At 39.5% G+C, this 15054-nt stretch overlaps 1 protein-coding gene, 2 long non-coding RNA genes and 2 other non-coding genes across 6 annotated transcripts; 1 reads left to right on the forward strand and 4 right to left on the reverse strand.

The window, feature by feature from the left end:
- Positions 1–419: 419 nt before the first annotated feature.
- LOC131728448 (uncharacterized) lies at positions 420–1977 on the reverse strand. The gene is made up of 3 exons (XR_009322690.1): positions 1908–1977; positions 1659–1688; positions 420–899 (listed from the first exon to the last, which is right to left on the reverse strand). It is a non-coding gene; the product is annotated as an uncharacterized LOC131728448 (long non-coding RNA).
- A 1046-nt stretch (positions 1978–3023) lies between these two features.
- Positions 3024–4594, reverse strand: LOC131728439 (uncharacterized). Its single transcript, XR_009322689.1, has 3 exons — positions 4338–4594; positions 3970–4041; positions 3024–3071 (listed from the first exon to the last, which is right to left on the reverse strand). It is a non-coding gene; the product is annotated as an uncharacterized LOC131728439 (long non-coding RNA).
- Positions 4595–7966: 3372 nt separating this feature from the next.
- Positions 7967–12764, reverse strand: LOC131728445 (zinc finger protein 184-like). Of its 2 annotated transcripts, XM_059019436.1 has the most exons (3): positions 11999–12764; positions 10466–10786; positions 7967–9172 (listed from the first exon to the last, which is right to left on the reverse strand). In XM_059019436.1, the coding sequence occupies exons 1-3, from the start codon at positions 12264–12266 to the stop codon at positions 8421–8423; spliced, it is 1341 nt and encodes a 446-aa protein (XP_058875419.1). In that variant the 5' UTR covers positions 12267–12764; the 3' UTR covers positions 7967–8420. The 2 variants fall into 2 exon arrangements, with proteins under 2 accessions (XP_058875419.1, XP_058875420.1); XM_059019437.1 differs by lacking the exon at positions 7967–9172 and having other exon boundaries at positions 9546–10786.
- Positions 12765–14200: 1436 nt separating this feature from the next.
- On the forward strand, positions 14201–14273 carry trnaf-gaa (transfer RNA phenylalanine (anticodon GAA)). The gene has a single exon. It is a non-coding gene; the product is annotated as a tRNA-Phe (tRNA).
- A 135-nt stretch (positions 14274–14408) lies between these two features.
- Positions 14409–14483, reverse strand: trnan-auu (transfer RNA asparagine (anticodon AUU)). Its single transcript has one exon. It is a non-coding gene; the product is annotated as a tRNA-Asn (tRNA).
- Between the last annotated feature and the right edge of the window lie 571 nt (positions 14484–15054).

Here is a 15054-nt window from a genome sequence, read left to right on the forward strand (position 1 = left end):
GCAGTGGCTGCTTTATACAAGAATGGGGCCTCAGTAGTGTATTAGAGAACTATATATTTCAAAGGAGTGTCTCTCTATTTGTACATTTCTATTATTGGCAAAATCCAAAGACAGGGCTCCTTCTTTATATCCCCTCCCACAGTATACAGAACACCTCACTGTGTGAGTATGTATTAAATAAAGATGGCATTTCTTATTAAGAGCAGCTAATTCATACTATTATACAATAATACCCCATTCCATATTCTCAACATCAGCTGCAGGAGGCCCCATTGTTAACATGTATTCATTTCTTGTGAAGCGCACAGTACATGTGTATTGTATTGTAGTGTACAGTCACATTTTTATTAAAATATCAGATTCACACTTACCATGAGCACAGATGCTATAATCTGGAAATGAAATAAACATACACCATTAAATACAATTTAAAAATATATACAATTCATTTCTACATATTAATGTACCATAATAAAATAAAATACTTACAACAGTAAGCTGTTCCAAAGAAAAAGAAAAACAGAAACAGTGGTTATTGGATTTAATAGTTCACTTTATATTCATGTTTGAGTTCCATTTACTGGAATGTTTTCTGTTCCTCTGAGAATATCAGTTGATTTTGATAGCTGTTACAGGCTTAATGAAGACACCAAGGGGCACATTTCAAAGTGTTTCCTCCAGTCTGTCCACAACTATGAAACCACTCCATGGTAGAATATGTTGTAATACTGAAGTGTTTCTCAATGTCTTCAATCAATTGACCTTCAGTCTACAATCCATGCAGTTCACCCAAACCAGGAGCCAGCTCCAGAGAGACACACACTTACTTCTGTAGTATCTTTTGGACAGGGCATCCTTCTTCACTACCATGGACTGTGTCAGGACCACTTCAGAATCCACTTCAGGAGACAGAAAGCACGTGAAGATCATTAAACACAGTAGGTTGCATCCCTTCTATTTAAACACAGACCATGTTGAGGAACTCTCCAAATTTGGATTAGGATTTCAATGTACATTAAAGAAGATTGCTGAACAGTAAGGAGCTTCAGATTTCATTTTGTTAGAGTGTGTGTTACAATGTTTTCACCTGAGTTCAGGAGCTTCTCTTCAGTTCTAGTTGCCTGTCTTAGATATATGTACATAATGTAGGCTGGATCAGTCAAAGTGTCTTTATAGAAGAGCCAGTGACTGGATCACGCTTCCTTCTGCTTTCAATTCACTGCTATGCACTAGATGGTGATGGCACTTACTAACAGAAAGATATTTCAGTCTGCATTACATATGAAAAGAATCACACAGACTTATGCACAAAACAACTGTGGTCAACTATGAAAGGCGCTATATAAAATAAATATTGATTGATAAAAAGGTAAAGGAACAGGACAACCTTTTAGTCAAGTTATTATATCTCAGTTGGGCGATCCTTCTTACTGACATTTAAGGTGATCAATTAATACAATACGTCTTATTAAAGGTGCTGCATCAACACATTTAAATGCACATGTTAAATGCAAACAGGTGAAATATTTTCAAAGTGTATATCCCTCAAGCTTTGTGTTTTCCTCTTCCGCATCAGTGTAACAGACAGACAGACAGACAGACAGACAGAGAGACAGAAACACACTCAACAGAAGAAGCTATAGGCCGTCTGTACTCACTGTCAGCTCTTTTCTCCATCATATTGTCTCCTATCAGGTAAAACAGAAATAGGTTTATACAGTTAGACGTACATTAGGAAACAGATCTGGGCACTTTGTGTTAGTGCCAGTAGAGAAACAGCAGCTAAATGTGCTCAGATTCACTGGGGTTTGGCCTTAAGTCTATCATCTGTAATTCACAATGTGTTCCTCTTGAAGGTTTAACGTTGTACCCACACACTACCCAGACGTGCTTTTCAAAGGACTCACCCAACTCCCGCTCTCCTTTGAGTCCATCACTGTCCAGTTCAGCATCACTGTCACCTGAATCCTCTGCCTCTGGAACAGGGAGAAGAGAGCTTCATGAAGCAATGAAGGATTCCCTCGACTGCAGTGCACAGCTTCATAGGACACTCAACACAGGGAGGCAGAGAGTTCCCCATTACATTGCAATGCAGAGCTGTGAGGTTTAAGCATGAGATTTCTGGATATACAGTAGCCCTTGATGTTATGCATGATTAGCGATGATTAGTCAGGTTGGGTTTCTAAACAAATTGTGTGGTCTGCCCAGGACTGTGCTTTTTTGTCATTGCTTAACTTAAATCCTGCAAATAAGAAACTTTCTTTCTTTCTTTCTTTCTTTCTGTTTGTTTCTCTTTCTTTCTTTCTGTTTATTTCTTTCTTTCTTTCTTTCTTTCTCTCTCTTTCTTTCTTTCTTTCTGTTTGTTTCTCTTTTTTTCTCTCTCTCTTTCTTTCTTTCTGTTTCTTTCTTTCTTTCTTTCTTTCTTTCTCTCTCTCTCTTTCTTTCTTTCTTTCTCTCTCTCTTTCTTTCTTTCTTTCTTTCTGTTTGTTTCTCTTTCTTTCTTTCTGTTTATTTCTTTCTTTCTTTCTCTCTCTTTCTTTCTTTCTTTCTTTCTCTCTCTTTCTTTCTTTCTTTCTTTCTGTTTGTTTCTCTTTCTTTCTTTCTGTTTATTTCTTTCTTTCTCTCTCTTTCTTTCTTTCTTTCTCTCTCTTTCTTTCTTTCTTTCTGTTTGTTTCTCTTTCTTTCTTTTTTCTCTCTTTCTTTCTTTCTTTCTTTCTTTCTCTCTTTTTTTCTTTCTTTCTGTTTGTTTCTCTTTCTTTCTCTCTCTCTTTCTTTCTTTCTTTCTGTTTCTTTCTTTCTTTCTTTCTTTCTTTCTTTCTTTCTGTTTGTTTCTCTTTCTTTCTTTCTTTCTGTTTGTTTGTTTCTTTCTTTCTTTCTCTCTCTTTTGCTCTTTCTTTCTCTCTTTCTTTCTTTCTTTCTTTCTTTCTTTCTTTCTTTCTCTCTCTTTTGCTCTTTCTTTCTCTCTTTCTTTTCTCTCTTTCTTTCTTTCTTTCTTTCTCTCTTACCCAGCGCTCTCTTGTTCTCCAGTGCTCCTTCTTGCTCCTCTGAGTCTTCCAAAGTGTTGCTGAGATCTGTAAACACAGGCTGTGGTTACATTTTTAATGAGAGCAGTCCTGTGTTGTATCCAGTGCTATGAAAGGAATGACAGCATGGAATGGAGAATGCAAACGAACCGATTAGGAAAACTGGGATTTTTTTAAATTTTATTAAGATTTTTGTATCTGTATTGAAAACATGTAATTATGGTCATAAAATTCTGCACTTTTGTTAATAACTGCAACAGTGTAGAATAGTTGAATTAATATTATATAAATAAACCACTTTAAAGTGCCACATATTATATAAGGCAAGGAATTGTAATAAATCAGTTTGTATTTTTAATATCTCTTAAATAAATTATTATATTAAATCTGCTGTATAAAAAGTGGTTTGAATATTAGCACAATAAATGAAAGAGCAGGTCTATATGTTTCAAGGATATGTATATTTTGTGAAAAAGGTAAATCAAACTGAATGAACATTTTAAAATCTCAGTGTATTTTATTCACACCCTGCAATGGTTTATTGAAGAGATGAGAAGGAGGCAAGATCGACTCGAAGGGAAATTTCAAATGCAAACCTTGATTTGTTTCCCCCCCCCAATATATTTAAATATTTACTGTTGATGACTGTTTCATTTCTAATAAGTTCTTATAAATGATAAGAAACGACGAGTTGATTTGGCTATTCACGTGGATAAGCCACAGCTGCATTTTACAGTACCAGGGAATCCTTCTGGTCTGAAGCAGCCTCTTAATAAGGGGTCCCCATGGTGGGAGGTGGTTGATGCAACACATGGGAGTTTTCAAGTTCTTTAAATGCTGTGTCTTATTCTAGTGGAGTACAGGCTCATCAAATCAATCCCCAAGACAAGTAGACAAACCTCTGTGTTGAGAATATAGGATTGAGTTCTGGAAGAATGGATCTTACCCAGTTCTCTCTTGCTGGCCTGGTAATCATCATCTCCCAGCTCTTCAGAGTCCTCAAGGAGGCTCCTTGCATCTGCACACAGAGGAAATGGAGGGGGTGGAATCATTCTTTTAAATGGCAATGTACAAATTAAGAACACAGAAGGATATTCTTATGGTAAGTTGATTATTCAATGATGCAGCATTGAGGAAAAGCCTGCCTTCTCCACTATGTTATCTCATGGAAGACTGTCTGCTATCTCCCTACCCTTCTGTTATTCTGATGAAAGTCAGTCAATGCCATCTCTTCCCCCATTTATTTTAGGTTGAAGGCAATCAATGCAATCCCTCCCTCCCTCCCCATGTTACTCAGGAGAAAGGCAGTCTTACCAGCCCCTGACAGAAGACATGCTGTCAGGACCGAGAGGAGAATGGCTCTTGTAGTCCAGGGTTTCATCTTGACAAGGTGCTGGTGCTGCTTTTCCACTCTTCAGCTGCTCTGGTCCCTCCACCCTGCTCTGTTTTATACCCTCTCCCAGGCAAATGCACTCCTTCACCACTAAACCCTCATCAAGGACCCTTTCTTTCTCTACACTGTGATACTGTGTGATGCCCTCCTCTTCCAAATTTCCATACTTCACTTGAAAACTATTTCCTCTAAACCCTATGATCCAAATCTATTGACACAGTGTCAGTGTCAGTGATCTCCATTGTTCTCTTAACACAGAGCAGGATCAGTGCTGGGATCAGCAGGTGCAGACAGGTGGCCCCATATACAGTATTAAAGGCAATAGAATGATTAGTTATCAGTCATGCAAAATGAAGCATTCTCTGGAATTTCATATCTACAGTACAGTACTGCAAACACCTGGCTCACAAACATGTTCATTATACCAGGTGTTGTGGTTGAGCTGCTTCTTTCATTAGCAAATCAGTCAGCTGCTGTACGGTGTGGAGTGCATGTTTCTTATTGAAACATTTCACAAATGTATTACCAAGTCTCTTTTTAAAAGGAAAAAAGTAGGATTGAAATACACAGTGGGTGTGAGAGAAAGACCTTGGTGTTGTGATAGACTCATTTCTACCAGCAACAGGGATGCAATCATAAAGGTGAAGACTAATCCCGGGGCTTAAAGGAACGAGCTGTGAAGAGGGTACTGAATTTGTTTAGCTTGAACACAGAACAATTAGGCGGACTTGACTGAAGTCTTTAAAAACTTGAAAGGTGTTGACAAAGTTAACCCAAACTAATACCTCAAGCATAGCACTGACACCAGGGTCAGAGGGCACTGTTGGAAATTAAGTGTGGATAGCTATAGGACGGAGGGTAGGAGACACCTTCTCACAGAGTGTGGTGAGGGGATGGAATGGGTTACCAAGTCATGTTGTTAGGGCTGGGATCCTTTAAGACCCGACTTAACAGGTTTGAGATCAATCAGCTGCTGCACTGATGGGCCGAATGTCCTCCCTGGTTCTGTGTTCTGAATTCTGGATCTACAGTGTGCTGGCATTGATTGGTAACTCCTCTCCAGAGTCAGTTGTTTTCCTTGTACACTCAACCAACCCTAAATATGATGAGAGCACAGTTGAGGGAACTAAATCAATTCAGTCTGGAACAAAAAAAGACTAGAGGAGACTAAAAAGCTTTTAAAAAGTTGGAGTTAACTGTAGTCACTCTTTTAAGCACATCAGAGAGACCAGGACTAGAGTACACAGTTATAAACTGAGTGGAGACAGACTTAGGACAGAGGTTAGGAGACACATCTTCTCACAGTAAGTTACTTAACCTCCTTGTGCTCCGTCCTTCGGATGAGATGTAAAACCGAGGTCCTATTGGAAGTGACTCTGCAGCAGAAACTGTTGGTGTATAGTTCATTCCCTAGTCTGTGTAGTTGCTTTGGATAACAGCGTCTGCTAATTGACACATTTATTATTACACCCAGAGTCAAAAAGGGCTCGGGTTGACGTGCTCCTCCGACTGGGCAACATCCCTTGCAGTGGAGTTAACAGACAATCAACAGACAAGGGAACTGAATCTATTTAGCCTGGAACAAAGAAGGATTAGAGAAGACACTTCTCACAGAGTTGGGAGTGTTTGAAATGGGTCACTAGAATGGTGCTGCTGCAGAGTCATTAGGATGTCTTTAAAAACCAACTAGATGAAAGCCAGGGATCAGTCAGCTACTAGAAAAGTATTAATGCATTAAATTCCCTGATTTTGTTCATAACTTTTCTTATATTATTAAATCAATGCCCTATTGTAAGTGACTCTGCATATAATGCACAGTTCACAGCCTACCTCTGTAAAGCACTGTGAGATGGTGGTCCACTATGAAAGGTGCTATATAAAAACAAAGATATTATTATTATATTATTACAAGCTAAAAAGATTATTATTTATTTATTTCTTAGCAGACACCCTTATCCGTCTTACAACATTTGGAATTCAAAGAGAAAGAATAAATATGGTGTTTAACTTGTAATTCAATATATGAACATGTGAGCCTCCACACCTTGCATTACACTCAAATGCAGGTGGATAAGCTTCTATATGAAACCAAAGGAGTAACTGCATCTGCACAGAAAACAGCACATACTCAAGTATAAGCGCATGCGTCAATTCCTAGTGAGTATACGGTAATAAAACCAAACCTGATCTCACTGCTAAACATTACTACAGTACTAGCTTCAATAGTTCCTTTAAACAAACCTCTCCCAATTCCAATAATATGACATTATTAGTACATAAATAGGTTACTTTTTAATTAACCAACCATTAAGAACACAATGAACAATGTTTGATAGTTTTAATGAGCTCGTTGCTAACAGTTAATAGACTAAACAAGCAGCACTTCAAATGAAGCGTGACCACTGCTCCCACTGATCACCTGATTGTGCATTTCAAAGGAACTTTGATGGATATCACATCACTGATGCATGTGCTGAAATATGGAAATATAAAAAGCAAATGTGTCACCAGTAGTTCAATTGCTTTTTGAGTAATGGCTTCTTTCTTGCCACCCATCCATACAGGCCAGCTTTGTGTAGGGACTGGCTTATTGTTGATGTGTGAATGCTGACCCCCACCTTAGACACAGAACTTTGCAGATCTCTCAAGGTCATTGGTGGCTTCAGTGACATCCCGAACCAGTTTCCTGCTTGTCCAGCTGCTCAGTTTGGGAGGGCGACCTGATCTGGGTAGTGTCTGGGTGGTATGATGCACCTTCCACTTCTTAATGATGGCCTTCACTGTGCTGAGAGGGATAATCAGAGCCTTTGAAATGTTCTTGTACCCTTCTCTGTGCCTCTCTACCACTTTATCCCTGACTTGTTTCAAAAGCTCCTTGGTCTTCATGGTTGCTTTGTTGGTTCACTATGTGAGTTGCAGCTTGAAAGTCTTTATATGCCTGAATGTAATTATCTACAAGTTAAACCACTTTGAGTACATACAGGCTAAAACTATTTCACTAATTTTGTGACCTTTAACTTTATCAATGTGGAGTAGTTTGTGTAGATTCTACATGTAAAGTCTAATTTGAAAGCGTTGTGGAGTACGCTCAGGTGCCAACAAAATGTGAAAACTTTGCAGGGGGGTGAATACTTCTGCAAACCACTGGAATTGCTTAATAAAAATGTCTTGTGCAAAATGCTTTTTCAGGTTCCCATTCGCTCAGTTTATTTTACTTGAGAAAACCCGGCTTTCATCAGACGTCATGCAAATGAAGGGGAAAGGTGGGGGTTTGCTATATAAATTAGCCATGTGTAAAGTTCTTGTGCTGTTTTCACAGATGGCTCATGAAAATGTTGTTTCCATGCACAGAGAACTGGTACACGAGAGAATCTAAGCTGATGTAATAAAGCTGTGATTTCTAAATACCTTGTGCCTGTTTATTTGATAGAGTCCCCCAGAGAGAGAGAGGGGAGTATTCAACACATCAGGAGCAGAAATCACCTTGTTAAGAAGCAATGGTATGCAGCCCATTAAAGTGCTGAAAGGTCTCTGGCGCACCCTGCTGGAAACAGTATTGATTTTACACTTCAAGCTGCCCGCATGATAACTGTGGTATACTGTGCTGCGTCTTGAGGTACCGCAGATTCACCATGGTATCAGAGAAGATTCCCACACAACACACTGCAAGAGGCTGAGCAATGCAGGAGGAAAAAAAGAGAAACTTGCACTCATGATAACAATCTATTTAATATATTACTAATGTGATGTAACACAATCAGAATGCTCAACAACATGATGAACACAGATTTTTGTGAGTTTTTGATCTGAACAGATTGTGATTAAGGGTGACCCTATTTATCAAGCAAGTTTATTCTTTTGTTTTCAGTAAATATTTCTGTATTTAGTCAAACGTACTCCTGTTGTTTAGGTGTCCCCAAGTGTCTGCAATTCTGAGAATGTTCTCGAGTCCTGTAAGAGTCTGCAACTGACTTCACTTCTTCACACTAAGTGCAGGGATAGGATTACACACCTATGTGAATGTTATGGTGTCTTTTAAGGTGTCCTAACTGGTTGAATCTCTTCCCACAAACAGCACAGTGATAAGGTTTCTCTCCTGTGTGAATGCGCTGGTGCCTTTTAAGGGATCCTAAGTCACTGAATATCTTCCCACACTCAGAACAGTGATAAGGTTTCTCTCCTGTGTGAATGTGCTGGTGGATTTTAAGATTTCCTAAATTACTTAATCTCTTCCCACACTCAGTACAGTGATAAGGTTTCTCTCGTATGTGAATGCGCTGGTGTGAATGAAGATTTCCTAACTGTGTGAAACTCTTATCACTGGTCTGTATGTGGGAAGGTTTCTCTCCTGTGTGAATGCGCTGGTCTCCTTTAAGCAGTGATATATGATTGAAACTCTTCCTACAATCAGCCCAGGAAAACGTAGTCCCTCCTGTGGGATTTCCCTTGTGAGTTTCAGGAGCGTCTAATTGACAGGAACACTTCCCACCTTTAATAGAATGAGGTAAGGTCTTCAAGTTGCCCTGGGTTTCAGAATTGTTAAAACACACAGAATGTGGCGTCTCTGTACTCTCCACAGTAAGTGGGTGTCTGTCTTGTAAGGAAGGGATTGTAACTGAGTGAGTTCTCAATGTGTTCACATATTCTTCTTGGGGTGTTGTTTCTCTGTGTTTCTTGCACTGTGGTTTGCCTCTAGAAGAGTTTTTGCACTGGGGTGATAGAGTGGAATCGTGTTCTCCTTCATCTACTTTAGAAGCTAAAGAAAGAAAGAGAAGAGAGACAAAGGTTATTTTACAGCATTCTTCCACATGCACTGTTCTGAACACAAGTGAATGAGCAGTTCAGTGATTGGTTGCTTGAGATGAGGTGGATTCATTCACCAGTTAGTGTCCCGCAAGTTTCAGTCACAGCAAGAATGATGTCAACATGTCAGCCAAGTGGAAAATGAAAAACAACATGCTTTTTTTAATGTTTAAGTTGGAATATTTTTAATCGAGCCAACAGAGCATCATGATAAATCCTATTTAGTACCTGCATTTTGATAGTACTGCATTTTATCTAATATATATATATATATATATATATATATATATATATATATATATATATTTTTTTTTTTGCTAATTAATAATTCATATAGAAATTCCATTTGCAATCCCACACACTGCACCGTGTCTTTTTATTCTAGCTGTATTGAAGACACACGACATGCAGAACTGTAGGGCTGGAGGGGTTTGGTTTTTCCACAACTCATTTTTTATTAATCAAACTTTCTTGTGTAAAATATCTGTAGAGCAAAGATACGGTAAAACTACGATTCCCAGAATCCCCTCCCAGCTGAAACTGATTCGCTGGTCTGCTGTACAGAACACCTCCACACACGTACTTACTGTACTGTGACAATAATAACACAGCAATGCTTAATGTGAGACAAACAAAAGTGAAATGTGGCGTTGCGAGCAAACATTACAGTCCTCGGGATAGTTGCCGTGAGATGAGCTTTTAAAAATGATATTGTATTTGAATACAGTGTAAGAAATAAAATAAGACTCTCATTTTGGCGATCCTGCTGCATACATTCTCCACAAAAATTCTCTACTGAAATGTTTCTTCTGGTGATGCTGAGGAACCCAACTGGATTTGGCATCACCCAGTGATGGGACATGTGATCCCTGCAGCTCTGTAAAGCTGTGGGAGCAGCACAACTGCAAACAGTCTACCAGGAATGGGGAACGGCAAAGATCTAACACAGGGGTGTCCATCCAGACACAGGAGTATCACTTTATATAACTGAACCTGTTCAATGTGGAGTGGAATGGCCTCCAGGAGCGTGATTGGACACCGCTGATCTCACAGCATTCTAAAGAGGCGTGGCAGCGGCTGCACATCTAGCAGGTGCCTCAGGAGCAAGCACAGTGATGTCCTTGTTGACATAGTGGTTGGGCAGCTCCCCTTGGTTAAAATATGAATCTCAAGCACATGCTGGTGTTCAGTACCAGGTTCTGCAGGATGAATAGGCAGCTCAATGCTGCTTGTTTTGTAGGATTACCTCTGAATCCCAGTTCACATTCAGATGGAGAGTCATCACACAGGTTGGATCCCAGCTTGTTGTTCTCCTCAAGTGTACAGAGATGATTTTCATGAGGAAGTTCTTCTGCGATGGGGACACATTCCTGCTCTATGAACTCCTCTTTAATAGGAACACATTCCTGTTGAGGGACCTCTTCATCTTTAACACATGCCAGCTCAGTAACCTGCTTTAGACTTGCACACCACTCCTGGTCAAAGGACTCCTCTTGTGTGTAATCTGCTTCTATCTTTGGCCCCTCCTGTGCTTCAGATTCAGGGATAGCGTGGCTCTCCATGGGATCTGTGGGAAACAAAACTGTATACAATTAGATCTCTTACTTACTAGCTAGGTTTGTTAGTTGCTTTGATCAGGGATTTAAAGTTACTGTTCCTCAGTTATTTCGTATAGGGTTGAGCCGGTATAATAGTTTGGTGGTTTAGGTACATGATGGCATTGATACCATTCCTGTTATTCTACATTGAAATTATCAGTTAACGCTGTGTTTGTGTTCCTATGAACAAAGTGAAGGAAAAGGCATTTTCATATGAACACCTTTTTATTCTACGTCCTGTACAAAACAAGACTCAGTGCTGCTGGTCTTTCTCACCTCCTGTAGCCTCACACTGGAGCATTGCATCCACTTCTACCTCCCTGTCAATCACCATCATGACCGCCATTCTGCCTTTGCATTGTTCTAATGCAAACATCCATTTCTCTACTGCAAACATGCTTAGAAACCAAGCCTGGAGACTTGCAGTCTTAGCAAAGTGTCTGAGGAATGTCTTTTTGTTACCTGATACTGTATTGTGAGAACGGTTTTGAAGGAAACGGTCAACGCAGAATACAAGTTTCAATGTGTCAAATACAATGAGCAGACAAGCGACTGCAGCAGGATAGCCTGCTTATTCTCAAAGCAGTTTCATTTAAACACGTGATTTACACAACTCAGACTTTTTCAAGTGCAGCAATATGTTTTCTGTTCAAACTCCACCTGTGTAATAATCATTAGGAACAACATTGGAAGCTTACTTGTGCAACGTCACGTGACCTGTAGATATAAATCCAATAACATACCTTGTAGTATTAAAAATACATTTGTAATGGTGTGGCTCTCCCTATTGTATGTATCCTGTGCAAACTCATCTCTGCTCTTAAATAATAACCTGGATTAGTAAATGTTTATAAGCAATATGAGCGATCGTTTCCTAATTCTGCTTACCATCAGCTGAACAAAGTACTTTATTTAGAGACTCAATATAGAGACTCAATAAAATGATACAATTCAGTTGACACCTTACTGTGTTGTATTTACTTCCTCCAACTTCAACCCTTAATTGAACTTGTGGAACCACTCGGGTCCAAAATCTTACACCGGGTTGGTGCATGCAGGGTGCTGCTGCCGCCCCCTTATTCACATTGTCTTAAGAGAAATTCTAACCAAAATCTTTCCAATGAAGGTAGTTTAAGGTGTTTGATTGACCAAGCAATACCACACAATAACATCAATCTTACCTTGAAATTTTAAAGGTTGTTTAATGTCTGCATCTGTAGCGTTTATACACCCTCGTACAGCTTTCAGCTCGCTCTCTGATATTTCCAATCTCAGCTTCAGACTTTCATTCTCTTTCTTCTTTCCAGCCATTTCCACTCTGAATTCAGTGAATTTGCTGCCGACAGCTTTAGTAATCGCACACAAGACGGTGTGTAGAGCCGCTTTCACTGCGTGCTCGATGGTAGAGGCGAGCTCGTCTAAGAGCGACACGGACACGCTGCCGTCCATCTTCACTGGTTTTCTTTCACACTGGTCTAGCGGAAACGCCGCCTGCGGTTTTTATTTAGTAATATTTATTTTTTTACTGTAGACTTCCCATTCAAATATATTCATCACTTCTTCTGGTGTGATAAAGAAAGAACACAAACAACAGGCTTTGCAAGGAGTAACTTTACTTTGGTCTTTCAGAATCGCGCAGAGCTCTGCTGGAGCTTCAACGCGTTTGTTTCTCAGTAAATCATCTCATTGAAAAGCTCGACTTGTCTGTAGTTGCGACTGACGCGCTCCGCTCTGTGTGTGAAATTCAACACAGAAAAGGGATGCTTTCCTTTTCACGGAACTCCGTGCAGGTAATAAACAAACACAAAAACCACTAATTATTAGAAAACATTTCACCCCAACCTAAATATTTTAAACAGCAGGAGACAGCGTGTTGTAAAATCATCACTGACTGCAACCACCTCTCCACACATAAACAAAACAAACCTCTCTATTTCCTGCACTGAAATGAAAGCGTCACTAGCAGAAGGCGGGTCTGGTTGGAACAGTCGCGTATTATTGGCTGTAGAAACACTCTATCCCCAGCATGTGAGCCTGATTGGCTGTAGAAACACTCTATCCCCAGCATGTGAGCCTGATTGGCTGGCCTCCCTGTCGGAGGCGGTTATGAAACTGGATGCCAGAGTTCGCCATGTTGGCTCTTTCAGCGCTGTGTTCAATGCGATGCATTCAGGCGCATTAAGTAAGTGAGCAGCTCAGAAAGCACACGGAGCTGAATTTAAATGACTTTACGCTCTGCTACAGGAGAGCGCTGAGCGACTTTTAAAAATGGAGAATAATAATGATTTGCTTGTTTGTGTTTCTGAGGTGATGGTAGATGAAATGGCCCCGTGTGAAGTTACTGTCCCCTGCTGGACCTCGCTGAGTTCGGCGATCTGTTTGGACTGAACCTCATATCTGGCTGTGTTTAATACCGACAATACCGACGTTAATAATGAACATTATGAATAATATTAATACTACAAGCCTAATAATAATACATTAATAACTATAAAACAGCTCTACATTTAAAAAGAAAAATGAAATTAAATGATACAAATTCGAAAACAACCATTTTTACATTATTGTCTACATGCATCATCTCAAATAATTACAGTGTCATTTATCAGACCCTTCGGCGTTGTCTTTTGAAGAATTAAACCTGCCAGACCGAACGCAGGCTAACATTCAATCAATCAATCAATCAATCAATTATTAATATATATTTTCTATAGCGCCTGATATGCGCTTCACAAACTCTACTTAAAAACAAGAAAATATCTAATTGTAAGCCTGGTCAAACAAAATAAGTCTTCAGTGTAATTTTAAACAAAGAGCGCTTTGCACGATTTAAGATGCTTTAGAGAGACAGAATATTGGAATTGGCAGCCGAAACTGGGCGATAAAACTGCCTGTGATCAAAGTGGGCAGAAAAGTTGCATACTTTGCATACCGTATTTGGGAGAAAAGAAAACGGATCATCTCTGATTTGCGACGTTTCCATGGTTCGCTCCGGCCACTGCCGTGTGGCTGGTTAAAAAGATGAGTTCAGTTTTTTTCTGCTGCTTGGTAATTCAGTCATGAGGAAGCTGTAGCAGAGTGGCGCAGAGGAAGCGTGCTGGGCCCATAACCCAGAGGTCGATGGATCGAAACCATCTTCTGCTAGCTTGTTATTCTTCTGTTAGCAAAGTAGTTTTTCTAAAATATTAACTGAAGGCAATTAATTAATATTACATTTCGCAATCAAGGATCATATAATGCGCAAGGATACTTGTCCATCATAAGAGCTGAAATAAATTATAGCGCTTTGAGATTATATGTTACTAGCGGAGTTTAGAAATGTACCTAATTATATTACAACTGTTCTAAAAAAGAATGTTATCTCGAAAAATGAGGCTTGTCAAGCTGAAATAGCTCAGCTGGGAGAGCGTTAGACTGAAGATCTAAAGGTCCCTGGTTCGATCCCGGGTTTCGGCAAACAGCAAGAATATTTTTGTTTTGTATTATTTTGAACTAAAGAACAGAACACACTTTTTTCTTCAGTGTAATTGGAAGAAATAACAACTTATCAGAGTGCCATTTTCTAATGTGATGAAGAAATGCAAAAAACATCGGCCCTGGGTGGGCTTGAACCACCAACCTTTCGGTTAATAGCCGAACGCGCTAACCGATTGCGCCACAGAGACCATCCTGCTCAGCCAAAACTGAGACCACATCTAAGAAGAAAGCAACACTGGACAGGAAAGTCTAATCTCAATTACATGTATGCAAACCAATGCAAGCAAACTTCAAGCCATTTATATTTATTCCCAAATAACATAAACTCTTCCATTGCTAAAAAATATTTAAAAATCTCCCTTTGTGCTTCTCGGAAGGCATACGATGGAGTGCGCACTGCAGTTTTTCAGTATGGGGAATATTACAAATCAGCAGACTATGCTTTAAAATACACATGTAGGGTGGGCGTCTCTGTTACAAAGAATTGTCACACTTTGTATGTATCTCCATAATGCGTTGGGACTAAATACGCAGAAACATTAAAACTATTTGGAGAATGCGGGCATCGATCCCGCTACTTCTCGCATGCTAAGCGAGCGCTCTACCATTTGAGCTAATTCCCCTTGAATTGTGCATGTGATTCTCATAGGCTACATCGCAGCTTGATACGAGCAATTCAGATTGACAATGTAGTCTGCCAATTGCAAATTCAAAAAATAAATAAATTAAATAAAAAGCAAATATTTCGACAAGAGGTATG

This window comes from Acipenser ruthenus, unplaced genomic scaffold (assembly GCF_902713425.1).
Source record: "Acipenser ruthenus unplaced genomic scaffold, fAciRut3.2 maternal haplotype, whole genome shotgun sequence".
Lineage (NCBI taxonomy): Eukaryota > Metazoa > Chordata > Actinopteri > Acipenseriformes > Acipenseridae > Acipenser > Acipenser ruthenus.

Bases quoted from the DNA above. Each gene is read 5' to 3' on its own strand.
- LOC131728445 (XM_059019436.1), bottom strand. From the start codon at position 12,266: ATGGACGGCAGCGTGTCCGTGTCGCTCTTAGACGAGCTCGCCTCTACC. The intron at 10,787-11,998 runs GTAAGATTGATG...TGTTTCCCACAG, and splicing joins ACAACCTTTAAAATTTCAAG to ATCCCATGGAGAGCCACGCT. The intron at 9,173-10,465 runs GTAATCCTACAA...TTCTTTCTTTAG, and splicing joins ATGTGAACTGGGATTCAGAG to CTTCTAAAGTAGATGAAGGA.